The sequence below is a fragment of the Heptranchias perlo genome, chromosome 4 (genome assembly GCF_035084215.1).
Source record: "Heptranchias perlo isolate sHepPer1 chromosome 4, sHepPer1.hap1, whole genome shotgun sequence".
Classification (NCBI taxonomy): Eukaryota; Metazoa; Chordata; class Chondrichthyes; order Hexanchiformes; family Hexanchidae; genus Heptranchias; species Heptranchias perlo.
Window position 1 is genome coordinate 78,297,813 of NC_090328.1, and position 26,608 is coordinate 78,324,420.

General features: G+C 39.4%; 1 protein-coding gene across 1 annotated transcript in view; it reads right to left on the reverse strand.

The window, feature by feature from the left end:
• Positions 1-26,608, reverse strand: part of ptch1 (patched 1) — a 67,520-nt gene that overhangs the window by 14,651 nt on the left and 26,261 nt on the right. The window contains exons 8-17 of the mRNA XM_067983194.1: positions 25,337-25,484; positions 23,802-23,933; positions 23,363-23,518; positions 20,416-20,514; positions 19,042-19,167; positions 15,502-15,620; positions 12,537-12,945; positions 9,943-10,255; positions 2,429-2,571; positions 751-934 (exon numbers count right to left, since the gene is read on the reverse strand). Coding sequence (XP_067839295.1) covers positions 751-934; positions 2,429-2,571; positions 9,943-10,255; positions 12,537-12,945; positions 15,502-15,620; positions 19,042-19,167; positions 20,416-20,514; positions 23,363-23,518; positions 23,802-23,933; positions 25,337-25,484 — 1,829 coding nt within the window. The remainder of the gene's footprint in view (positions 1-750; positions 935-2,428; positions 2,572-9,942; positions 10,256-12,536; positions 12,946-15,501; positions 15,621-19,041; positions 19,168-20,415; positions 20,515-23,362; positions 23,519-23,801; positions 23,934-25,336; positions 25,485-26,608) is intronic.

The window sequence follows — 26,608 nt, forward strand, 5'->3', positions numbered from 1 at the left end:
AAGAATACTGGAAATTTCAGATATGTCAAAGTGGAAAAGAATTTACTAAGGGGTAATCCAAGGAGTACATTGTTTCGCTGCCAACCACTGACACATGGAATTGAGACTGTTTGCAACTGCTATGAATTTGTTTTTCACTAAATGTAGAATAAAATCTTTCACTACACTGAACCCTACAGTGAAGAATTGTAGGGGACCTCAGATATTGGTGTGATATGAGCTAGATATTTGGCTCCATGAAATCCCATTTCTTATGTTCCAACGCATGAAAAATATGAATGCTTCGGTTCAATCCTTATAAAGGTACATGGCAAATTATTATATAGAGTACACGATGAGGTAAAATTCTGTGGAGTGCATGATATGACAAGGCTATACCACACACAATAAGGTAAGACTGACTGAATGGAGTACAGTACATGATAAATTAAGATTGTATAGAGTAAATGATGAGGTAGGCTTATATAAAATACAGGATGATGTGAGAGTGATGTTCAAAATAAAAACTGATTTTTACTGATTTTCTCCAAATTTACCCTGGACTCTGATTTTTCCTCTTATTTTGATCTGGTTTTTGATTTAAAAATAAAAATTCAAAAATACACCAAAAAAAAAATCAGGATTTTAAACTGGCAATAAAAACTGACTTTAAAGGACCTTAATTACAACCATACCAGTGGGCCAGTGAAAGTACTTGAGATTTAAAAAAATAGATAAAACAGTTGGGGGAAGGAAAAATGGTACACTTACTTCTGAGCGCAGTTTCTGGCCTGTCATCTGCCTTGTCATGAACCCATTCTGGAGGGTGTGGCCGGATGTTGGCTTGCGAGGCAGCATAGGCCACAGGGTCATTACTGACCCAGGAAGTCAGGTAGATGTAAAAAGCGTTTGGGTTGATAATTCCATCTTCATTCACTAGGCGCTGTTTAGTCAACTGCAACAAAATGAAAAACTGCTTAGAACACAACATTTTGTTTTGTTTTTCTTTCATTAGTGTACCTCACAGCCCCAGGGCAAAAAAGGAACAACTAATATAAACATAATGCTCATGTAAAGCAATCCTGCCATCACACTTCAGACAGGGAATGAATTACAACCAAGTCTTACTTCAATTTGAAAATACAAAACACATCACAAACACTTCATTTTGTAGCAAGTCCTCTTTAAGAATTTAAGTATCTAGTGTATGATATATGTTTAAACAATATTAAAGTTAGCATAACAATAAAAAAGAGAAAGTAGGAAAATTTGGCAAGAGTCTCTGTGCACGTCTGTGTGCAGTTAACCTCTGTTGTTAACACTGAAGGAAATGCCACCCAGCAAATGGAGGAGAGCTATAAAAATAAAACAACATCTGTACAAATTTTGCTAGCACTTGCTTCTCTTGACCTGTGCATATTCGGAAAATGCACCACGCCAAGAAACAGACAGAAGCGAGATCCTGCCTGGGTCACCGGGGGGGCAACCATCTTTTGAGTGTTCATCTTGGACAGAAAGCAGCATGCACTATAGTGTCAAAAAGAACTGCCTGTGGCTGCCAATTTTTGCACTTTTTGGAGGGGGATGGAAGGCTGAATTTTAAATTAAATATATAGAAAATATGTATTTTTTTTCTTTTAAGCACACTGGCCAGGTGCCCATTTCAGGTCTTTTTTTGAATGAAATGAAACACAACTGTGACAGGAGTACAAAAAAAGATTTGATTCGCAGGCTCTGGATTCAATTAATCCACAGGATACTCAACAACTGTATGTCTTCAGCTGTATCTGGAATCAAACAGTGCGGCTAGCAACCCCTGTGGGCATGGCACACTTTTCTCCCTCCCAGGCACAGGAAATTGCATCAGAAGTTACAGTCCAACACTTGGTCCCACAAGCTACACCTGGTGAAGAATGAACTACTGTATTTAAAGCTTACCAGAGTAAATGCTCATTCAGGGCAACTCTAAATCAGTGTTTTGTGTCTTAATTCTTTCAGTGTTAACGGGTATGCTGTAGTCTGCAGTAAAGCAACATGTTTTACACCACATAATAACTTTAAACAATGTACTCTGTAAAACTGTCATCTTGAATATGGTGGGGATGGTAGAGAATGAGCAGAGCTACTCTCAGAACATTATTGATGGTATTCTGCCAAAAAAAGGGAAAAAAAGACAAATGGCTTGAACGAGAACCTAATTGCTTTTTCAGTGCTCAGTACCATTTCCACTGAGACCTCACGTTTGTAATGAAGGCAGACAATAAAAAGTTGTAATTCTGTAACCTTGTGTGCAGAAGCCATGTGGAGAAATAATGTATTACTACAAGAGGGGCCACTAAAATGTTTGAGGAACTTTGGGGTCACACTCAACAACTCAAAAGACAAAAGAAGTTGTTCAGCTAATTTCTCACTTATCAAAACAGGCGTTGATTTCTTGGAAAACTCTTACCTGACTTAAGTCAGTTGGTCTATGCCTATTGCCCGTCTGAATTAGCAACTTGTATGCCAGAACACCATCATCAGACCCATTTTTGTAACTGTTGTAAGTAATCTTCCCAGCTTGCCATTCCCTGTCAAAGGTGTCTTGCAGACCTAATTAGACAAAGGAGTTGAAACATTTTGTAAATACAAATAACCTGGAACTCCAAAGCATTTGTTATTTTTCACATTCACTATTTACATTTGAGAACTGGTTTTACAGAATAATGGGCATACATCACAACAAATGGAAGAATGTATGAAAGTGTGAAACAACTTTCCGTATAATTGCCTTCTTTCTGTAGTTGCGAATGGATTCAGATTTTGGGTGAATAGGAAAGCTTACTGAGTTTAAAAGATAAAAGCAATATGCCACATGCTGTCCCATTGAGTCATAATGGCTGCAAAGGTCACAGATTTGATTTCTGCCGTTTGTATCTGAAAATTGCAGCCGGTTCTACAACCAGCGTAAGACCCCGATTTGCACATGTAAGCACGTCCACCTGAAACAGATGGGCGTGCTGCTTGTCCATTTACAGGCCCACCTGAAAATTGCACTAGGTGGCATTAAGCATCAATGGGGCAGCTGTGGTGCCGCCCCTCCCCCATGATTTTGAACTGCTGGCTGCCCATTTTTCAGGCGAGAAATTGGCAGCTTGCAAATGAAAATTGCTCCCATGGCATCCCTAGGCTAAAGAGGGGAAGGCCGGTCAGGATTCCTGCTCCTGATCCTTATTCAGCAACCACCACTATGAATTGCATTTGTACACAGATGCAAAATGAGAACAGATTGGGCTTGACTGTGATGCCCCATGTGGTTGAATAGTTTGTGGGTTCACTGATCAGACTCATGCATGAAAATTGACTAATTATACATGGTATTACAGGGCCACTGTTGCCCTTGAAACTGTAACCCACCAGGAGGGGAGCTGTGAGGGACAATATCTGAGAGAAAACTGGAAGGAAAAAATTAAAAGCTGGTTGTAGTAGTTATAGTGGCCCTGAACTTCCGTTTTGGGTGCAATTGACAATTGGCCGCAAATTGTGCCAGCTGGGTTTTGTTGCGAGTTTCTGCTAAAATGCATTAACATTATTGCAAACATAAAATCTTCCATGAATCAGCGCAATCCGCCAGCTTAACAGAGCGCAATCATTTATTCTTTTTTTTGCAATATAAAATATTCATTGATGTATTTAAGATGTACTTAAGAGTAGTAACCTGGTGCAGTTTTATTAATACAGCTGAAAATGGGTTTATCATAAACAATAAGCATTTTTAATCAGAGTGGCCAGTCCTCCACCTGTGAGTAATCTGATTTTAAATCACTGAAAATGACTTAAAAAAACTATACTGAACCATTTACCACTTTCATTGCTGTACACCAGTCAGTCTCTTAGTAAATTAAATATTTTTTAATATTTAAAAACGTTTAAAATGTGCCTACTAGTGCCTGTGTGCCTAAGAAAACTAGCTTAATTTTAAGACCCTCCTCGAACGGCTGCAGGCGGGTGCAATCAGCGGAAATTCGCCAGCCTCGTTGTGTTGATTGGGGGATATGGCCTGATTTGTGGGCAGGGTCGGCTTCAGCACAATGATTTATTTGAGCCAGCGCAAAACATCACAGCAATTCGAATTATGCTGGACGAAATTTACACCCAGTGTAAATTGAAAAAGCCAGCGCAATCTAGTGGAAACTCTGGGCCAGTGAACCTCGGCACAATTTTAAAACTGTATGAAGATTAATATACAAGTATTCTTTGGGCATGGGGAAAGCCTCCAGTGATTTATAAGAAAAGTTGTTTGACTTTTTCACATACATGTGTAATTTTCTACAGTTGATTTTCTACAGTAAGATTTTTATTTGCTATGCTTCCTTGCATAATGCAGTATCAATGTAATAACCAGGAAATAATGTAATAATTTGTGGGGCTGTGAGATTTACTCAAATAATTTAAAAAACTGCAGTGTACATGTTGTTGAGTGAAAAGTTGACACTTTAAAAGCCTATGCTGATGTGGCCAAATGTAAAATCCACAAACACTGATACACTTTAAAACAATTTGACATTTGAAAATTCCATAAATACTATATATTCAATTACTGCATTAACTGTCAGGATAATATAATAAAGTTGGACAGAATGCATATTAAACACAATCCTTCAGATAATGAGTGAGACATGTAGTGAAACTGTAGCTTGAAGATTTTTATATCTGTCTCAGTACCTTACTGCAAATAGTTGATTCCAGCTACTAATGTTCGGCAATAGTATTTTATGTTAATTTAGAATAAAGCTTACCGATAAATATTGATACCCACCTCTGACAAGTAATTTGATATAAAAGGCTAATTTTTGTTATTTTCTGCCTAATGCAGGATTTTAAAAGCAACAAAATTAAACCTAGAATTTGGAGATGTAAATGTTGATGACTGTAGCATTATTTCAAGAAACGTGTACGTCAGACCCTGGTAAGAACAATTACATTTAGCAAAGGCAAATGTAGATTTTATGGGGATGAGGAATCTTATAAAAGAAATTCTATTAGAATAACAGAGTCTGTGGCAGAAAATGTATTTTAAGAGGTACTTGATATCAGGCAGGATTTTAAAGAAATCTTTCAGGGCAAATTGGTAGCACAGCAAGTTGGTTCGATAACATGCTGTGCTCACAGTGGCGGGTCTGAGGTTTATGACTGGGATTCTGCATACAGTGAGCTTGCTGTCTCAGTTGGAATGGTTTGAAAAAATACAGAATAAAAGCAAGGCCTTCTTTCCTCCCAAAAGAGGGGATAACAGCACTGGAGAGTAAATGCATGTTGCTTATGTGCATCGATCTGTCACAGAGAACCCAGCAGGAAGGTTGCCTCAGCGATCGGTGCCCATCGTTTTGGTCAGAGATAGGTGGTTGGCAGGGAGTGGCCTCTCAGAACATTTAAAAATAAATGAAAAATAACAAAAGCAAAAAGATTAAGAAAGAAGATCTACTAAAATTGAGCAAACCAACACAAAAATTATAGAAGAAGCATAACAACAGCATGCATTGGACATAAGGAATGTGCTTCACAAACAGGTATAAGCAAAATGGACGCTGATCCAAAAATAGACCGATTAGGAAGGGTGACTAAAAGTTCGGTCAACAAGGTGGATTTTGAGGGGCTTTACAAAGAGGGAGAAAGAGACATACACAGGGTGGTGAAGAAATTTAGGGAGATGGTCATTCTTAGCGGTCACTTAATCTAAAGCCCATTGGCCTTGAAATTATGCCATGTGAATAATAACATATAAATGCTTAATAGAGCCATATGAAATTCTTATACTGATATTTTAATGGAGGTGTTAATCCGTTTCCTTTAAAGAAGTTAATACTTCTCAAATTACCAAGAACAGTATTGCGGACTAATGAATTACACTAAAATTCACACAATGTAATTTTAAGGCCATTGCTACTAAAATGTTTAAACTGCCCCAAAAGCTTAAAGACTGCAATGTTAGAAGCTAGAGGTTCAATTTTAACCCTGCCCGCCCAACAGGAATGGTGCCCAACATGTTCCCATCCCCTACCATCTTAACTTGCCTGAAATTAGGTATGGGAAGGCTGTCAGCCCCAGAGGAGTGGAAGTCTAATTTAAACTGCAAAGTTGCATTCCGATGACATCATCGGGCGTGCATGCCATTTTAACTGTCAACCAACTAAGAGCCGCACAATCTTGGACCCGTCCGTGAAAGCAGAAGTGCTCCTCCTGGCCCCACAAGGATACCTTGGGTCTCCCCTGCCCCGCGGGGGCTGCCCCTTCCCCCAGGTCGCAATCTCTGCTGATCCCCCTTCCTCATTTATCTTGCCAGGGACCACTTGCGTGGGTTCCCAGCAGCGATTTGACCACCCCCCCACCACCGTGACTCTCCACTCCCGCCCGCCAGCATTGACAATATTCTCGCCGGCATTGGGCAAGAGTCAGTGTCGGGGACATTTAATGAGGGCCAGGAGTTAAAATCTCCCAGGCTTCACACTCCGGCGAGATCAACGGATTGCCACCCGCTTCAGCCCCCACGCCCCAATTCCTGCCACGAGTTAAAATTCATTCTTAAATGTCTTTAAGCTCTCTGCTTGTTTCCTTGTTTGAAGATGCAGGTTATGATAAAACCCTGAACGTGAAGCATGTAACTATGTACGTGCAGTATAGTCATTGTAACCTTTTCTAACAGCAATATTACACAACCAAATTCCTTGAAACAGACTGGAGGAAAATGTGTTCAGCACAGTGAGAAAACAGTATGAACGTCCAAGTTAAAAAGAAAAAGGAACTCAGCCGTTCCTCGAGCACAGCATGAGTTAGCACTGTGTCCTCAATTCATTCCATCTGTTTGACTTGGGCAGCACTTACAAGTCGTGAGATCTGCTGCCAGCACGTGTAAAGATCACAGCCAACACCTATTCATTTTCAACTGCTATTTTCCTCTCCACCCTTTTAAAAAAGCATGGAAGATCACTGGCTGTTCCAAGCAGGTAATTTGGATCAGATTTGGAACAGGAAGCCACAACCCCATACAACGAGCCTCTGTGTGAGCAGATGACAAACCGCATACCCGATGTTTAGACCCACCTCACAGCTGCACTGAAGCTGTAATCAAAACCATCATTACAGATCTGATAGGTTAACTACAGCTGTAAGGAGATAAGGCTAAAGAAGCCAGGCACAAATGCCATTGCCTAAGGGCTGAGCTTGCTCATTCCAGTTTGAAAAAAAACTCCCACGTAGACCTGCAGACACCAACCTAAAACAAACTGGTTTGAAACAATGGCAGCAGCTTCAAAAACACACAGTGCACACCTGCCAAACTTGATTCACATTCCCAGACCTGCCTTGGAATGAAGAGGAACCAATTTGTAAATACCACCTAGGTGATTTCAAAGCACTCCATTCGGTGTGGCCTTGGCTTGCACACATGCTTTCAAAGCTTAGCTTCCCTAAATAATTATCACGCAACTGGATTATCTTCTAACCCATCAACGCAAACACCCACTGCCACTACAGTAATGAACTGACTGACCAACAATAAAAGATAGTAATTTACAAAATTTAAATATTAACTACTTGAACAGTATTTTTTTGTTTTATTTTAGAATAGAACACAGAGTAGGCAAAACGTTGCCAAATATCAGTGAGAAATACAATAGAAAACTCTAAATGTTTTGTGCCACCCACCCCAGTTCACAAAGGCAATCTTCTCCCTTCCCCCAGTTACTGAAGCAGCCTTCTGCTCCAAGACCCCTCATTGTGCTTCTGATATGTACGTAATGCTGCTGCTTTGCTTTGGGATCAGACTCTACTATGCACTGTGGGTGGGAATTCCTGATCTGGCAAAACTATCACGATACCAGAATTCCCACTGGAAATCATAGCAGAGTCCAAAGCTGGACCAAAGCAGTAGTATCAAATAGGAGCCAGGAGTGACAGTGAGGAGCAAATCAGGGAATGGAAGCAGCATGATTTTGGAGAGATGAATGGGAACACAAATTTCATGGGGGTGGGGAAGGCAAATGATTTTTGCAGGTTTAACAACAAGAACGGGTCTGCAACCTTCCAGTGGCCTTAATCGTAACAGTTGAGCCTAATCCTAACCTCAGTTAATGTCCACACACTCGCTTTCCAACAGAGGTCACTGGATAGTGATCAGAGGCAGGCCCTGGCTGATTTTTTTTGTTCTATTGATTAAGGGCGCTGAGGCCAACTGTAGCAACCCCAGTGTTGCAAATGGTTTTGTTTATAGTGGCTTCTGCACTTATTGATGTAAGACTCATTATTCAGCATGTAATATCAACAATGATGTCAAAATTACACTAACTCAGTAATTAATGAGGCAGGACATTTGATATGTCATTCCTAAATGATGAATTATACAAGAACTAGTGAGCAAGCAGAAAACAGATAACTATGTTCTCCCCCTCCAAAAAATCCTGCAACATTCGAATACAAATTACATGACGCTGTACCGTCCACTTACCTACATAACTATTGTTGAAAATTACGCTTATTTGTATCAGTGCAGATATTACTACCGTTCTCTGACTTTTCCCCTTACCCTCTTCCAGCAGTGGGAGAAACAGTCTCCCTACATCACTCTCCCTCTTGCATGTTTGCATTAGAAACCGTTTCTCCTATAGTGCAGTTGAAATTATTTGTTTGGTTGAAATTTCTAGTTTGATCACACCTTGCCTTGGTACAATTTAGGACGGTATATAAAATCTTCAATCCACAATAAGAGAGAGTCCTAGGGTCAAGCACCTTGTGATAAAACTTGACAATTTCTTCCCAGTCATCAGTTACTCTATTAGATACATTCAAAACATAGTAAGATATTACCAGCGTAACTAGGTACCGGACATTTATACGAACATGACAAGGAAGAAGCAAAATACATTAAAACTGCAAAGCCTTGAAAATCTACAGCTGTGCTTCACCATAACTTCAGTGGAAACTAGCCAGCCGAATACAATGGGTCCCAGCCTAGCACTAAACTCTCTGGATGACCCTGCAGGGGTGAAGCATCTACCTAATCCAAACAAGGCAATCATCCTATGGGGGAAAGGGGGCAAGGGCTGTGTGTGTCAGGAGTTATTATGTCCTGGGGCCTCTAAAGAACCTAGCATATGATTGACAGAGGTACACCTGATCAGACCATCTCCCCGACAAGGCTGGAAATGGCGACCCCCGCAGAGAAAAGTTACAAAAGGCGCTGCGATGGGGGTAACTATATGTTCTTTCTAGGAGAAGTGCGGGCCTGACACTCCTCGGCTGGGCTTCTCCTCAGCTGGGCCTCTTCTATCGGACTTTCTAGAAAGTTTCTAGGGTGGGTGCCCTAGATGTGCCTCTTGTGGCACAGAGAATCACCATTGCAAGGCAAATCAGGATACCTCCCCCCTGAACCCACAAACTCCAGCAAACTCAAGTGGAAGTCCTAAGTGGGAGCATCTCAGCACTTATACCGAGATATGTCCTCCCCGTGCGGATTTTCGGGGCCCAATACTCTCCAAAAGATTTTGATTAAAGTTCTAAATTACAGATCATGGCTGACCTTTCTGTTCTTGAAAAGTCCTTCCTTATGATTTTACCAAATATGAATGGACATTGTTAACAAATTGTTGTTGTTCTAATAATTGAATTCCAAAAAATTCCATATGCAATGACAGCAACTGGCATTTATATAGCACTTCTAACACAGAAAAACATCCCAAGGCGCTACACAGAAGCATAAACAGACAATAAAAATCAACAATACAATGTTTGTATAAATACCAATTTGACATTCCTGTTCAGTATTGAAGAAAACCTAATAAATACACACTTGCAGGGGCCTACTGTTTGCAGTTGTGAGATTCTATTGGGTGCTTTTTAAAAATGAGAATATTTAGTTTATATATTTTTAAAATTCATACATCCTAATCTTACAATTTAAAAATAAGAAGAAAGGATTGCTGTTCTTACCTTGTAGCCAGTCATGAAAATAGTGCAGCCACATTTTTGGAAGCTCTCCATTATCTTCCAACAAAATGAATTTCACATTTCTGAAGCTTTTGTGGAGGTAATACAGCAGGTGTTGAGCATTGGGATAGTCTGTTTCTTGTTTAGTTACAACGTACATGTTGTAGAAAGAGAAGTATTTAAACTGTGCTGCGATGAAGTCATATTCTCGCGTATCACGAGGCACAATGTCCGTAAGATCGAGTCCATCTCTGACTGTTGTAGTTCCATAGAGACTGATCCCAAGTAAACCCAAAAAAAGAAATATGACCACAATCTGTGACATGAAGGAAAAAGCAAGTCAGGTTAAGAAGTGAACAAAATTCACAGCGCCCAAACATGGAGGAAACAGAGCAAGATTAGTTAAGAAAACACTTGGTTAAAGCCCAAACAAATGAACTAATCATGAATGAATCATGTTTTAACGGATAAGGAATCTAACAAATGATGTATACGTGAGTAGGGGTAATTTTATCATTTTACTGTAGTTACCTAGCAGACCTTTATACCAGATAGTAAAATTTAAACTCACATTTATCTTACTAACATCTTACAAGCAAAGACAAAATATTGAAATATATCTAAACTATATGCATTTGTAGGCGAGGTGATTGAATAACATTAGCTGGTTCTATTCCTCCAAAGGTAATAGGCAATTTCTGGTGATAAGAAACGGCTGAGATATTTTCTGCAGATACAAACAGTAGATTTGGAGCCCTTAATTATAAATGATCAGGTATTTCAGAGATATGTTGTATATAGGAAATAAAAGGTAGATCCCCTGTAACATTACACACATGAAGTCAAGAACAAGTACAGTATTCAGATCAAACAGGGCGAGAGGATGGGGGTGAATCAAAAGTGAGGCTGGGGTTAGTGGTGGGGGAAGGGAACAGAAGAGGCGAGGTGAAATGGGAAAGACGAGGGATGAGGTAAGAAGCGGAGAGGGGGGAGGAGGGAAGGGAGGGTGGAGAAAGGCCATTTACAGATGGCTGTGCTTCATCAACTTTTCAACTGAAGTGGTGACATTTTTACATTCACTTTTATTGACTGTTCAAAATAATTACAGCTCCAAATTAAATTCCTTTCGGTAAGGTACAAATGAAGGTTTACTACAAAGAAAAACACAATACTGTAAGGGTACTTGCAGCTGATGTTATCATGACAGGTCTTTTAACATTGTATAGATCGTGTCACAACCTATAGGTATAACTGGTGCTGCACGTACATGTTGACACTTTTAAAATTAATTTTGCTATAGACAGAGCCTATCATTGGAGTTTTCAATGCATTTGGAAATGGAATGTTGTGACCCACTCAACATTTTATTACACATATAGAACTTTATGGCACAGAAGGAAGTCGCTTGGCCTATCACACCTGTGCCAGCTTTCTGAAAGAACCGTCCAGTTAGTCCAAATCCCGTGCCCTTTCCTCATACACTGCTAAATTTTTCTTTTTCAAATATTTATCCACTTCCCTTTTAAAAGCTAATATGGATTCTGCTTCTATCACAGTTTCTGGTAGGGCATTACACTTACTGTGTAAAAAAATTATCCTAACCTCTCCCTTTATTCTTTTGGCAATGATGTTAAATTTATACACATTAGTTAGTGACTCAAAAACCAGTGGAATTGTTTTTTCCCTATTTACCTATCAAAACCCTTCCGGATTTTGAACACTTTGATCAGATTTCCTCTAAACCCTCTTTGTTTTAATGAAGCAAACTTGAGTTTCTCTAGTCTCCCCTCATAACTAAAGCCCGTCATCCCTGGCATCCTCTTAGTGAATCTCTTCTGCACCCCTCCGCATGGCCTTGACCTCCTTCCTAAAGTAAGGCGCCCTGAACTGGACACAATGGCCCTGAATGTCCACAGAGGTTGTCCTCATCTCCCGCCATTTATACTGTTTCACTGGTAGATTGGCAGAACCATTATAAATTTCAAGGCCTGTATTCTAACTGCAGCCTAACCAATGATTTGTATAGGTTTAACATTAACTTTTTGCTTTGTACTCTATGCCCCTCTTTATAAAATCTAGGGTTCCATTTGCTTTATCAACATGTCCTCCCACTTTAAAGATTTGTGTATCTGAACCCCTAGATCTCTCTGCTCTTCTATTCCTTTTAAAATGTTACCATTTAATGTATATTTCCCCCTCTTATTCCTATCAAATTGTATCATCTAACATTTCACTGCATTATATTTCATCTGACATCCATCTGTCCAATCTATTAATTTGTTTATGTCTTACTGAAGTTGCTTACAGCCCTATTCACAATTAAATATGATCCCGATTTTTGTGTTGTCTGCAAATTTTGTTATTATGTCCCCAAAGCAATAGTAGAGCCCACCCAATTTTGATTGGAATGAAAATCGGGCAGGTTCTATAAAGGTTGGACGATCCACTCCACCAGGTTACTGCCAAGGCTACGAAATTGAAAATTACCCCCTACATCTTCCCAACAGGATGAATGCAAATACTTTGTTCCGACATTGCTTTAAATATTACTCCAGCCAACAGTAAACAAGGTAAAGGAGTTTGAATCTAGTACTCACCTTTGTTGTCGGCTTTAGCAACAGTGGCGCATAATGCTTCTCGGCAAAAGAAGAGAGAGTCCATTTAGTGCAGGGTGGATCTACACAGTTACTATTGGGGTCTGTAAACTGGGAGAGAAGATCCCGTGTTGAGCTGGCAGTCTCTGGGCTCTGAGTGCTAATTGAATCCTGCGTGGTTGGAGTGACTGGCTGAACAGATATCTCAGAGCGGGGCTCAGCAGTTGTATAATATGCCTGGGTGTGTGGATCGTATTCTGTGCGCAACTGGACTGTAGACTGCATGGTAATTTGGGTCTCATGGGTAAAATTTTGATTGATGTAAGGTGGTGGCGGTGGTTGGCAAGGATGGTTGTCATTGGTATCTCTGTATGCTTGTGGCTCAATCTGAATCACTCGGTTGGCACAAGGACTGAAAGAAAGAGAAGAAACATTCATGTGAAGGCAATGCAAAGTTCACACTCTCTTTAACCCTCTGAGTATACATCGTATACTTCTTTCATCCTGCATGGAATTCAAGAATACGCAACCAAGTCAGGCCTAGAAGACTGCATTCTGGACTTTTCCACAGGTACCAATGGAACAGGACAAGGACAAATTCCTGTGTTTTATCCTAATCCTGACATGAAACTCACTGAAGCGGTCATTGTGGGCTGTGATGCTAATAAGAAATAGCCCAGTTGGAAATATAATGCACAGAACCAAGAAAAATTCTCCAAAATCCGGACTTTTTTGACCTATTGCAGTCCAGCAACGTAGAATCATAGAAAATTTACAGCACAGAAGGAGGCCATTTGGCCCATCATGTCCGTGCTGGCCAAAAATGAGCCACCCAGCCTAATCCCACTTTCCAGCACTTGGTCCGTAGCCATGCAGGATACGGCACTTTAGGTGCACATCCAGGTGCTTTTTAAATTAGTTGAGGGTTTCTGCCTCTACCATCCTTTCAGGCAGTGAGTTCCAGACCTATACCACCCTCTGGGTGAAAAAAATTTTCCTCAGCTCCCCTCTAATCTTTCTACCAATCACTTTAAGTCTATGCCCCCTGGTTATTGACCTTTCTGCTAAGGGAAATAGGTCCTTCCTATCCACTCTATCTAGGCCCCTCATAGTTTTGTACACCTCAATTAAGTCACCCCACAGCCTCCTCTGTTCCAAGGAAAACAACCGCAGCCTATCCAATCTTTCCTCATAGCTAAAATTCTCCAGTCTTGGCAACATCCTCATAAATCTCCTCTGTACCCTCTCTAGTGCAGTCACATCTTTCCTGTAATGTGGTGACATGAACTGTACGCATTACTCCAACTGTGGCCTAACTAGTGTTTTATACAGTTCTAGCATAACCTCCCTGCTCTTAAATTCAATGCCTTGGCTAATAAAGGAAAAGTATTCCACATCCCTTTTAACCACCTTATCTACCTGTCCTGCTACCTTCAGGGATCTGTGAACATGCACTCCAAGGTCCCTCACTTCCTCTACACCTCTCAGTATCCTCCTATTTATTGTGTATTCCCTTGCCTTCTTTGCCCTCCCCAAATGCATTACCTCATATTTCTCCTGATTGAATTCCAATTAGCACTTTTCTGCCCACCTGACCAGTCCATTGATATCTTCCTGCAGTCTCCAGCTTTCCTCCTCATTATTACCACATGGCCAATTTTTGTATCATCTGCAAACTTCTTTATGATGCCACCTACATTTAAGTCCAAATCATTAATATATACCACAAAAAGCAAGGGACCTAGTACTGAGCCCTACGGAACCCCACTGGAAACATCCTTCCAATCACAAAAACACCCGTTGACCATTAACCATTGCTTCCTGTCACTGAGCCAACTTGCCATTTTGCCTTGGATCCCATGGGCTTGTACTTTTTTGACCAGTCTGCCATGTGGGACCTTGTCAAAAGCCTTGCTAAAATCCTACATCAAATGCACTACCTCATCAACCCTCCTTGTTACCTCCTGAAAAAATTCAATCAAGTTAGTCAGACCCGACCTTCCTGTAACAAATCCATGCTGACTGTCCTTGATTACTCCGTGCCTTTCTAAGTGATGGTTTATTCTGTCCCTCAGAATTGATTCCAATAATTTGCCCATCACCGATGTTAGACTGACTGGCCTGTAATTACTCAGTCTATCCCTCGCTCCCTTTTTAAACAACAGTACAACGTTAGCAGTCTGCCAATCCTCCGGCACCACGCCTGTATCCAGTGAAGCTTGGAAAATGATGCTCAGAGCCTCCACTATTTCCTCCCCTTTATAGCCCAGGAACAATGTGAGAGAGGCGTACAGTAATCTACCAGCCTGTGGAAGGTGACAAAGCTACAGTGAGGCAGCCAAAAAAGAGTTGATAGCCATCGGCATTATTGCAGTAGACATTATTGCAGTACACCTAAAAACCAATACCACTCACCAAAACTAGACCCTGGGTCATCCATAATCTAGTATGTGAAGATTCACTATCTACTGCACTGTATCTGTCCACCTGCACACTGTACACCATGCTGTCCTGCCTGTTGCAACTAAGACCAACTGCATTACTAAAATTTTAGTTATTATTCTGAATTTCTGACATTACCGATTTTTTTTCCTTCAGTGTCAATAGTCCTAGAAACTTTTCAGATCAGTATTATTAAACAAATGTTTTGTAAAATAGGATGACAACTTTAAACATTTAAATATGAATGGAATTAATCAGTGCTACTAAAATCCATGGGAAAATCTGTAATTCTCTCCTACAGACCATAACTTTCTGATTTATCTTTTACTTTTTCAAGGGCCAAGAGAGTTTATTGCTCTTCAAACAATTCTGCTTCTAGTAAATTATCCAGTCAAGAAGAGCCATAAAACTCATTCTTATCCAACTTCTCAAAAAAAGCAGTGCCGCAAAGCTGTGGGGTCTTTTATTCACATACCACATAACCTTTAGGAAACTTACAAAAGTCAGCTTTTCAGTTGGCCCATACCTTGTAAAACAGCAGAGGATGTCGAGCCTCCTGTCCTCCCTGCGGTAGAGGTCCATGCTGAGAATAGCAGGGAAGATGAGCAGAACCATGGCAAAGTTAAATACCACAACAACAGCAGCCTGGAAACGAAAATGAAAGACAGCCCATTTGAGAAAACACAGTGACATAGTAAACTGCAGACACTTGGTGAAAGTATCTGGACACATACGTAACACGTATTGAGTAATCACAGCGTCAAAATTTTGAACATTTATCTTTAATAATTTGAGGAATAAATGTTTATATTACCCTTTCAGGGGCAATTCTAACAATTACTTAACACAAATTAACAAACAAATAATGTAAAATCACAGCCCTTTTTGAAAGATTTTTAGTTTCTTTTACACAAAAGTACTGAATGCTATCTTGTATGTAAGTAAAACACAATTGTCAATTTTCCAAAAAAAGTTTTATTAAGAATCTCTGTTCTATTTTGTTTTTCAGAATGGTGAAGTATCGCCTTTGTTTTGCCAGGTATTGCTCACACATTTAGTGTGCCTCTCCCAAATCATTGTACCCCTCACCATATGTAACTTATACAGCATTTATCAAAAAGAACAAAGACTGGGATCAACATTCCATGTAGTAATGTGCATTGCACCACAACTAAACAATGAGGACAGCAGTTAAAGGCTAGCACTGGTGAAAACAGCAACACTGTCTCTGGAAATCTGCGATAATTACTTTTTCTTTGCTCACTGTACAGGCTACCTAAAATAATTCTCAAAATTGTATTTGCAAGATTTTACTGAGTGTTTGTCATGGCTTAAGTATAAAACTGTGTTTCTTCTAAATGTATTAAAAAAGGCAGAGGTACATATCAACTCCAAATGTTAATTATAATGAATCAAGTCTCTGTTGCTCCAGCAAAATTCTTGAATTTTAAAGTTTTTTTTTGATTTTGTGACAATGATGTTTTGCAGTGCTAATTCAAAAGAAAAATAATTGTACAGAGTAAAATCCTTCAAAAGTGTTTTCTGAATGAACACACCAACTCGGAAAGTGAGAGGGAATAAGCTTTAAGGACAGGGTAGATTGATGCCTGTGTGGTTTCAAGCACAGCATCTATTCTCACTTTTTTTAGAAATCAAATAAATCAAACAATTCAAACATGCATCATCAATAAGCTGTTCATAGGGAAACTGGTTACTTCATTCTAAGGTTAAAAAGAATGAAAGCCTGTGCATGAGGTGCACAAAGAGAAGCCAGCATGACTGGTTGGTAGGGGCCCAGTCCAAGGTACATGGTGTATCTGCCATTCCTGGTAGACCACCCAGAGAGTATGGGTGTACTGCATAGCCAGAGGTGATGAGCAGATGATGAGGCCTGTCATCCACAGTTCCCACCTTACTTCTGCCTGCTTGCAACTCTGCTAGATCCTCCCTTTGTTGTCCTTTTCAATACCCAGTTCTAAACTGCTGCAACTGCTTTTCTTCAGAGTGCAATTCTATTTGTCATACATCGAAGGCAGGGGTCCACAAAGGTTAAGGAATTGGGGAAGGGGGGCTATGTAGGCCATTCACTGCACTTATTCAATCTGCCACTACTGTGCCAAGGACTTTTTCCCCCTCTTCAATACACTGTAACGTTGTTTCCAATGAAACCTATTCATACTATAATATGTATATAAAAATATATATTAACGTATTTAAAAGTGCTTCATCCATTCATCTTTACAGGCCAGTGCAAGTTCCACAAAATTACCAACTTAGATCTGATTACCTTAATATACACTACCACACTGTTTGTCAACTGTGACACCAAAATCTGATCAAACCTAGATTTGTTACTCGACCAACAATTCAGGAGGAGAAAACTATGCCAAACATTCCAGGCAAAATAACAGGAAAAAAGGAAAGAAGAAACCATTGACATGCAAGACTGAAAGCAGACTGCATTTGCAAAAGCTAATCAGGAAACCATTTATTCTCCCTCAGTGGCTGGATTGCTTTACAGATACTGGGCCTCAAAAGACATGAACGCTTTGATAATTATCTCACACTGTCTTAAGGTAAAGGTCAAAGCCAACTCCCTTTTTGAACACATAAATCAACTAGAATTATTTTTTTAAATCATAGAGAAAAAAGTTAAATCAAAATGAAAAAACAAGGAGATGTCTCTTTTTATTTAAAGTTATATTCAGTGCTAAACTTCTGCTTGGCAAGCCAGTCAAATTGATTTGAACAGGTATTTTGGGAACTCAAACTTATATCATCAAGGCAGCTGGAAGAGTGAGCATTTTCTTCTGTACAATCTACTTTACACCTCCTTTTATGAAAGTGTTTAAAAAACGTTCTTCAAACTTTTCTCACCCTCTCCATTTATAACAACTATTACTGTAACCAAATTGTCACTTCTAGTTTCAAAGTACTGTCTTTATGGTCCATCTAGCTGCTGGAATTATTATCAAGAAAAATTACAACCCTTCACTTCTGCTGGGGAGGTTACAGGTCAAGCAGCATGAAAAATGAGTGGAGACACAGGTTACAAAAAGCAAAATTACTCTACTGAAATAGTACAGTTTATCTGCACTGCAAAGAGGTTAGCTGACCTCATAAATTGTATCCATGTTAAGCTGAAACAATTATGCTTCCAGTAAGCAATCTGAAAATGAATAGGATACTCCTTGATTTCACCTATATCGGCTAGCCTGCAGCACCTACCTTTTGATGCTTTTGGCTTTGCAAAAAAACTACTTGAAACCAAAAATGATTTATTTATTATCACATGCAGTTCTTGCACACATTTACAATGTGGGTTTTTAGCTAGGATCAGTGTCAATTAATTGAGCTACTTGACTGGACTTGATCCAGGATGCTTTATTTAGCAGTCAGGTTATTTTAGAAAAATAATTCTTCTCCAGATACATGGAGAAGGAAGTTCACTTTAGACTGTCTAGAGAGATACTACTAGATTATAATTTTAACAGCAGAATTCATTTTAACCTAGCTACATAGCAATAAAAGTGACTGCAGCCTCATGTACATACAGCCTCAAACCATTAAATAATTTCACAAGGAATTTCAGTCCCAGTGTTTATAGTTCTGGCAAACAATGCACCATTATAAATGGCATTAAACACTGACCACCTTCAAACTGCAAAGGGTTACCATAGTTTCATGACAATTGTGGAAATGTACCAGAAGTATTTTTCTCCAACAGCAAGACTGCCACAGTAAGCTGCTGAGGAAAGGCACCTCTGGCATTCTGCCTAGTGACAGCTCATTGACAAGGTTGTGTACTTCAGCTATATTTCTTCAATCACCCATTAAAAGATAACTACTGGTTCTCATCTTATTATAAGAACAGTACTGATAAAACAGTAAGACCCACTGAATTGCATGCACATTGTTGCTTTATTAAATCACAATTCATTTGTTTACACAATTTCAGGGACAGCACATTGTTTTAAGACAATTTAACACATAGCTCATTCACTAGCGATAATAGGGACATATATGACTTTCAAAAAAATGGACTGAATGGTATTGTTTCACATACTTGTAAGGAAAATGCTCGTAGGGCAGGAATAGGTATTAAAGCAGCCATGAAGAAGGCAGTCACGTTGCTGATGGAGGTAAGGGCCACACTTGCTCCAGTTCTCTTTAGACATTCTCCGGTTCGGTCCTGTGGGGGACATAATAGGTGGAAGAATATCAAAACAAGATTTATGATGGTTATTCCCATAAGATGGTAGAAAAAGTTAAACAAAAACACTTTTTCTAAATACATGGATAAAGCAAACTGTTCATAAAAAGTAACATTAGTGAATGAAAGCAGTTTAGATTACCATCTTGGCTACGGGCATAGCCAACATTACACAAATACTACACCAATTACAATCAACTTTCTAACTTTGGAACTGCAAATCTGTTTTTTTCCTGAGTGGAGATACTATTCCTGTTAACCCTCTAAAGGCTATGGCAACATTGCCGTACCAAAAATAAGTATTCTGCACTGAAAACTGCAATTGGGCTTTTAAAAAGGTTTTATGGAATGATAACTTACAAAAATGACAGCAAATTGTGTATGAAGGAAAGTCGTAAGCTCTTCATTATGCCAGAAACTCTATGCATGCAGAACAACAGCCTCCACCTCCCTCCACAGTATGAAAAAAGTTAACTTCTTTGGATGATCTAATCATATGTTAAATCTTCCCTTCACAAAATGCACCCAAACCTATTGTGCTGGAGAAGAATAGTAGGCATTTTTTCATCAAAGCTAAACAATCCCTTTTATAGATACAACTATTCCTGCATTATCCTCATATCTCAGCTGATGGCATATCTGCAGGGCTACAAACACAGAGTGACACTCCTTTCTTAAAAAAAAGGGTGCAGCAATAAAATGCTGGACCACACATTGAGCTAGTCTGTCATTCAAAACCAAAGGGATAATGTTTTTCTACCAAAGGAACTGTTTACTTTTCGATTTAAACCACATAAAAGCTACAGCAGAATGAGACAGTCAAAATGCTTTAAGCTTGCTAACAAAGACACTGGGAACTGAGGAGTCAGTGTGTGTTGGGGGTGGGGGGAGTGAGGGGGGTAAGGGGGGGTGGGTGTGGGTAAGGAAGCCAAGCAAATACAGGTTTCTTTTAGTCTGCCACTTTGTCATTGAGCTCCATTAGCCCACACCTAGGTTACAGACATAGACATGAGCTTTGTTAAAGGCCAATTAAAGTCTAAGCGAGTACTTTCTATTCAAGGTACTCCCCCATCTCCAGTTGCAAATAAATCTAGTTAGAAAAATATGACACCTGCTCTGAAATATGGTCAAATGTGTTACCCGATGGACACTAATACAGGAAAAGAAGAAAACAGAATGCAAAAAGATCATTTACCAGCTTCCCTTAAATGCAGTTCGTATTCTTACCTCAAATGGAATTCTTTTATTATGTCCTGTTTCACTGAATGCATGTGCCAAAAGGAAGACATCGTCCACTCCGACACCAAGAGCAAGAAAAGGCAAAACCTGCAGAGAAAGGCACACAATACAATCTAAATTCAGCAATTAAGTATCTCAGGTGTTGAATTAAAAATATTATTAATGTAATTGCTGATGAAGTAACTAATATCACTGGTGCTATATCAGTGAACTGAATAAACAATTGCCACAGAATACTTCTCATGCGCATTTCATTCCATGAAGTGCTTGTAATGCTTAATTCTGTACAAAATCCAAGAAAGACCTCAAGGGACAAAACTTTGATTGGCCTGCTCCACTGGCAGAAGTGCAGTACAGCAGGCTGTAAGTGTGCCAATGCCCAGAGGCCTAGACCCCATCCCAAATTGCAGGGACAAGGCCATCTGCATAGACGGGGCAGGCCACTGGCACCCGAAGAGCGCATCAGTAGAGCCCATCCTGATCTGGCATCAGATTGGCCAAAAGACACTCTGCTAGGGTATGTCTGAGGTCCTCACAGGGGCCAAAGATTAAAAAATCATTTAAAGCTCTTGACCTCTAAAGGAGCCCTTGAATTAAAATTTGAGTACCGTTACTTGGTAAAGGTTTGGTACCTTTTTGAAGGCCTCAAAAGCTCACACCACCTCTTAGTTAGCAAGAGTTCTGCTGAGGCCTTATAAGGGCATACTGGATAATATTTTCGAGGTAGCCCAGGAACTCTCCCAGACATGCCCCTTTGACATGATTGGGGGGGGGGGGGGGGGGGGGGGTGGATTGAAGATTTTCCCACAGCCTCCCATACCTGAAATATGGGACGGAATCTCAGACGAACCAGGTTCCACCCCATTTTCTAGCCTTCGGTCCGGAGATCCGCTGGGGTTCCTTAATATTTAAGTATTAAGAATAAGTGCTTTGAGACATTTTTCTACGTTAAAGGTGCTATATAAATGAAAGTTGTTGTTGCTGTAGTAGTAGTGACATTAAACTCAATAATATGCATATAACATTGAGGCCGTTTATTTCATTAGCATTATTATTCCCGTTTTAGTCTTCAATGACACGTCTGTACCTTTCTTGGCTTGTTTAAGATCAGGAAATTAAATTTTGTGTTTATATTTCAAATTTGGAGCTAACTTGCATGAGGATTAAGTCTCGAGTCAGCGACTGAACTGCCAGTGCTATATAGTTCAATGAACAATATGTAATGACGTCAAAATGTCCAATGCAATTTGAAGATTGTGATGTAAAAATATTTTACTACCATAGTTACTGATGAAACAAAATACTTTGCCTTGGCAATAGTAGTTCAGGGTCACTAGTTCTAGCAAACCTACAACAATACTCCTTGGACTGCTCCAGTAATAATCGAAATACTGCTACAGGATCAAAAGTAGTCGTAGTCCATGACCGACTCAATTTAAGGGTCTAATCTGAAGTCAGTGTTGGAAATCAACTTTATACAATTTTCTTTTGAGCCGTGGTTATACTGGCACTTGTTCAGGTCTGATTTAGGGAGATTGGCGTCCATGATATGGCTTGTGGCATTTACACTAGTAGATCTGGCTCCCCTACTCTGGTGGTACAATCCTAGGCCCATCAAAAATTAGGTCTACTATCCTGCTCCCGGAATAAGGGTGCCTGATTTGCTAGTATAAATGCTGGGATCTGGCTTGTGGATGCTGCTATCTTGGAATTCAAGTTAAACAAGCGTCAGTTTAAACATTTTTTCAGTTTAGCATTCAAAGTGTCTAAGAAGAGAGAAAACAGCGATATTGTGAATAGGAAAATGTTACTTTGACACTTCTTGGGAACCAGGTGATTTTGAAAACACAAGTTTATTTGTTTTTAATTCTGACAGTTTTGAATTAGAGCTCAGGTATGGAAATTAAAAAGATATATGAATTTTGTTCAGGATAAGGTTACTCAAAGAGCAAGTACTATGAACATTAAGTACTAACCTCTGAAATCATCCCACTTAATTCCTTTTCCTGAAAAATTATTCTTTAAGTGATTGCATTTTAAGTTTCTCCAAGGAGCTGTTCAAGTAATCCAACTGCTGAGTGAAATATTGCAATAAATGTGTTCTGCTGACATCTTGGGTCACATCCACCTCTTAGCATTGGTGACATTTTCAGGGCAGCTTTTTAAAAAGATTTTTTCTCAGTATCTGCCAAGTTTTTTGCTAAACATTAGAAAATCAAAAACTCAGCAGTGTCTCCTAATCAGTCAAGCCTCAAAATGAATGCATTGTCTCCAGTGATAATAATTTGGAATACTCCAATGGGATTCCAGTAGTTGACTTTACTGAGGGAGGGAAAGGAAAAAAGACATTGGGTCGCCAAAATTGACGTTATCAGGGCAGTATCGGCCTTAAAATGGTATTGGTAGACTTACTGCCCCGTTAACCCTGACGAACCGCCCGCTGCCACTTTCACAGGGACCTACCGCTGGGCGGCTGGAGCGCCTGCCCGTTTCAGGCAATAGACCCCCTTTAATAGGCAAATCGGGGTCCTATGGTGTACGTAGGTCCTGGATTGCCATTTTAGGATTGAACTGGTTGGAGCGTGCGTGGGCAGACCCACCTTGGCCTCACCCCCTTCTAGGACCTACCTGCAGCTGGAATCCCAGCCGGCCGCCATTCCTAGGGCCCAAAACCGGCGAGCTCCACTGGTTGACCACCCAAAAGTAAAAATCTACCCCATCTGCTTTACGCTGTAAATTGATTACTCATAGGGTTTGATGGAGAAACCATTACCATGTTATTTATGAATTAATCTTTAAAACAAAACAACAGTAATCCATGGGACAAGTTACTTCACTTCTAATGGATGTTATAACACATAACATTACTTAAATAGTTTTATGACTGAAAAGATAACTTTTATTTTGGTACAAATTTATTAACTTTATATTGTACCTGAGTTGTTGCAGCATTAAAGGAAATTCCAATCAAAGAACACAGGCCCAATCCTGCAGCCACTGACAATGCAACCAACAAGACACCTGCCAGCCCCACGGCACCCTGGGACTTGGCGCAGTCCCACCGTAGCATGGTTAAACAGGCATAAGCAAGCTGCGAGCAGAACAAGGGAAAAGACAAACATTAAAATCTAATTCATCCTGATGTTTTTCAAACAAAGAATTACTTAAACACAACTCAAAATAAAACAGCACAATGAATTCATACATTAATCCCACTCAAACGGATATGAATGCCCATAAATTGCGACAATTTTATGAGAACATGATCAAACCAGTTCTTATCTAGCAGTTTCCCCAGTATTATTTTTGATAGTGAAGCAGTATTGATGCTATTGTTTCCATTGTTATAATCTGAGGTACGCAGCATGACATACCATTAAAAGGTAGCCACCAGCCACTCGTATAACACTGACACTGGAAAATGACTTGAGGATGTCCTCAAGGGTAGTAGTAGAGAATGAAAGAACCTTCTGAGTCGAATTCTGTGCAACACTTTGATGGACAACCTGCAGAAAGTGTTAATACAAAAAGAACTTTAATAGGAGATATTAATTTGATTACCGATAAGCATTTTCAGTGAAAATTGTATGCAAATTCTATAGTTTTCTGGAAACAGTTGCAATAAAGCACTAAAAAAAGCTCAGTTAATAATTAATCAATTAGTATTAAAGATTTAAAGCCTCCATATGCTGTAATTTTAAGTGGGTACACTCCACCTAAGATGCACAGTAACATTAGAAAATGAGAAACTAATTCATGCTTGTCACCTTAGTTTAACTGCATTTCTGATTTACAGACATTTAATGAACCTCCTATTCTGCTTATATGCAAAACAATCTTTGTTTTCCCCCACCACCACCACCACCGACAGTAAAAGTCACAGCTTAGGCAATTCATCAGGTTCTTCTTCACTCTCAAACAAAAAAATTCTTCGGGGCTCCTCATTCATGCTTCATTGGCTGGCCAGCAAACAGGGTCACAGGCTGCTTTACAAAGGTCACTGCCCGGGAAACAAATGCCAGATGATGTCACATGACCCTACCAATGGGACTGCAGCTGTGAGCAGATTCTGTGCCTAGCTAATGTTTTCCAGACACCTTTTTTTTAATAAACAGAGTAACAATCACAGTGGGCGACTGTTGCTCAGTTCAGTGTAGGCCTTGTTTGTTTCTATATCATGTTTGTAAATGCAGTGAAAACAAATATTAATGTAAATTTGGTTGAAATATTAACACATCGTCTGTTTATATTAAAACTAAAATCTCCACAGGTAGTTTTCCAAAAAAACTACACCAATGATTCTGAATCCCAACAGGTTTATCTCAAATCAGGCACTGCATAGCATAGATTTTTTTTGAAAACTGTGCACGCAAAAAGAGACAGAAGCAGGCTTCACTGCAGGAAGCCACATCTGGAGGCTAAATTGACCATTTGACAGACACATCCTTCCTATTACACATATGTAAGGTTTTCTAAACACTGAAATGCAACTTATTTCCAACTCATAATTTAAAAAGAAAAACAAACACACAAAAACCTACAATGCTAAATGGGATTTTACTTATTTAGAGTAAGTTACATCATCAAGTGACAGTTTTGTAAAAAGATCTGAAAAACTTGCATGTACATAACGCTTTATCATGTCTCTAAGAAATGTTTCAAAGCACTTCACACACAATATACTACTATGAAGTGCAGTGACTGTTGTGATGTAGGCTAACACAGCAGTCATTCTGCATACAGCAAGATCCCACAAATAGATGAATGGCTACTGTGCTGTACAGTTAATATATATTATGGTTGTTTCCTCTTTCCTTAGATCCTAAAATTTTAGTTATGTTCTGATCCAACATACAGGCCTCACCATATAAACAAAAGCACTTTAATTTACTTTCTCTTTGCATTTTACCTCAACATATTTCCTTTGCCAGGCCTCCAGAATGGCTGCAGCTTTGTCCGGATTCCAGTTGATATCCGAAACGTAGTAATAATCCTTGAAGTGCTCATACATCTGCTTGGGGGTCATTAACTGAAACATGGTCTGGAAAGCCTGGGCACTGAACAGAGGCACAGAGAGATGGGGGTTGGGAAAAAATAAACATGATCAGGAAGAGAATTCAGTTTACGAAGTCATAAATGAAAAGCTCAAAATCTTTTAGCTACTTTTTATTCACCCTCTAAAAACTTGACTTTTATTATACTGGAACACTTATTGAAGCGAATTTGTGAATAAATATACAATATGCCTGTCCATAGTTTTTTTTTAGAAGCAGAATAGAAAAAAAGAGCATTTTTGCATTGAAAATTAGGATTCCTATTTTATTATTAATTAGTTCTGTATTGTACAAAGTAAAGTTGAATACCACTTGAAATGCAGTTGGAAACTGTAAAAAATATATTTTTAAACGAAACATTTTTTTGGGCAGGGGGATTTAATGTTTTTTTTCCATTTCTTTGCTCACTTCCCTCATGGTCTGTTTGTTAACAGGCAATGTCCTCAAGGCAAGAAGCCAGAAATGTGGACTTCATGATTGCTGTCAATGGTGGTCTGATAATGGTACCCAAATGCAAAAAGATGGGATTCAAGCAGGGCAAAGTGGAAAATGCCATTCCCCCAACCCTCCAAAACAAAACACCTCCCTCCCTGGTCTACAGAAGTCTACGAATAGAGCTAATAGACTTTTCCGTTTTTCAGTTTTAATAAAATGTCTACGGGGAAAGTTTCTTCTCCCCAAATGATGGCTCAGTGTTTATATATAACACATTGTGTGGTCTAAGCCATCCCGACTAAAAGATCATAACTAAGAGTGTTCCTTTAGATTATATATTCACTTAAAAAAAATACATTTAAATATGGCTATGTACCTCCAAACATAACAGTAAATGTGACCACATTTTAAAAAAGATCATTTAAATAACTGTGCCTTTACAAAAAAGCAAAGGGATGTTTTTCCTAAGACAAAATACCTCTCTGGTCTACAAAAAGTCTACAATTTGAACTATTAAGAGAGCTGTCCTTTTCATTCTTAACAAAAAGTCTATTGGAGAGTTACTCCATCCCAGATGATGGCTCCGTGAATATTTACAACACATACTGTGGTTTTGAGACCAGAGTACTCAGGTTCAGTTGCACTCTATGCTGTGTATTTCTGTGCCTTGGTTGCTACAGACTGTAACTGGA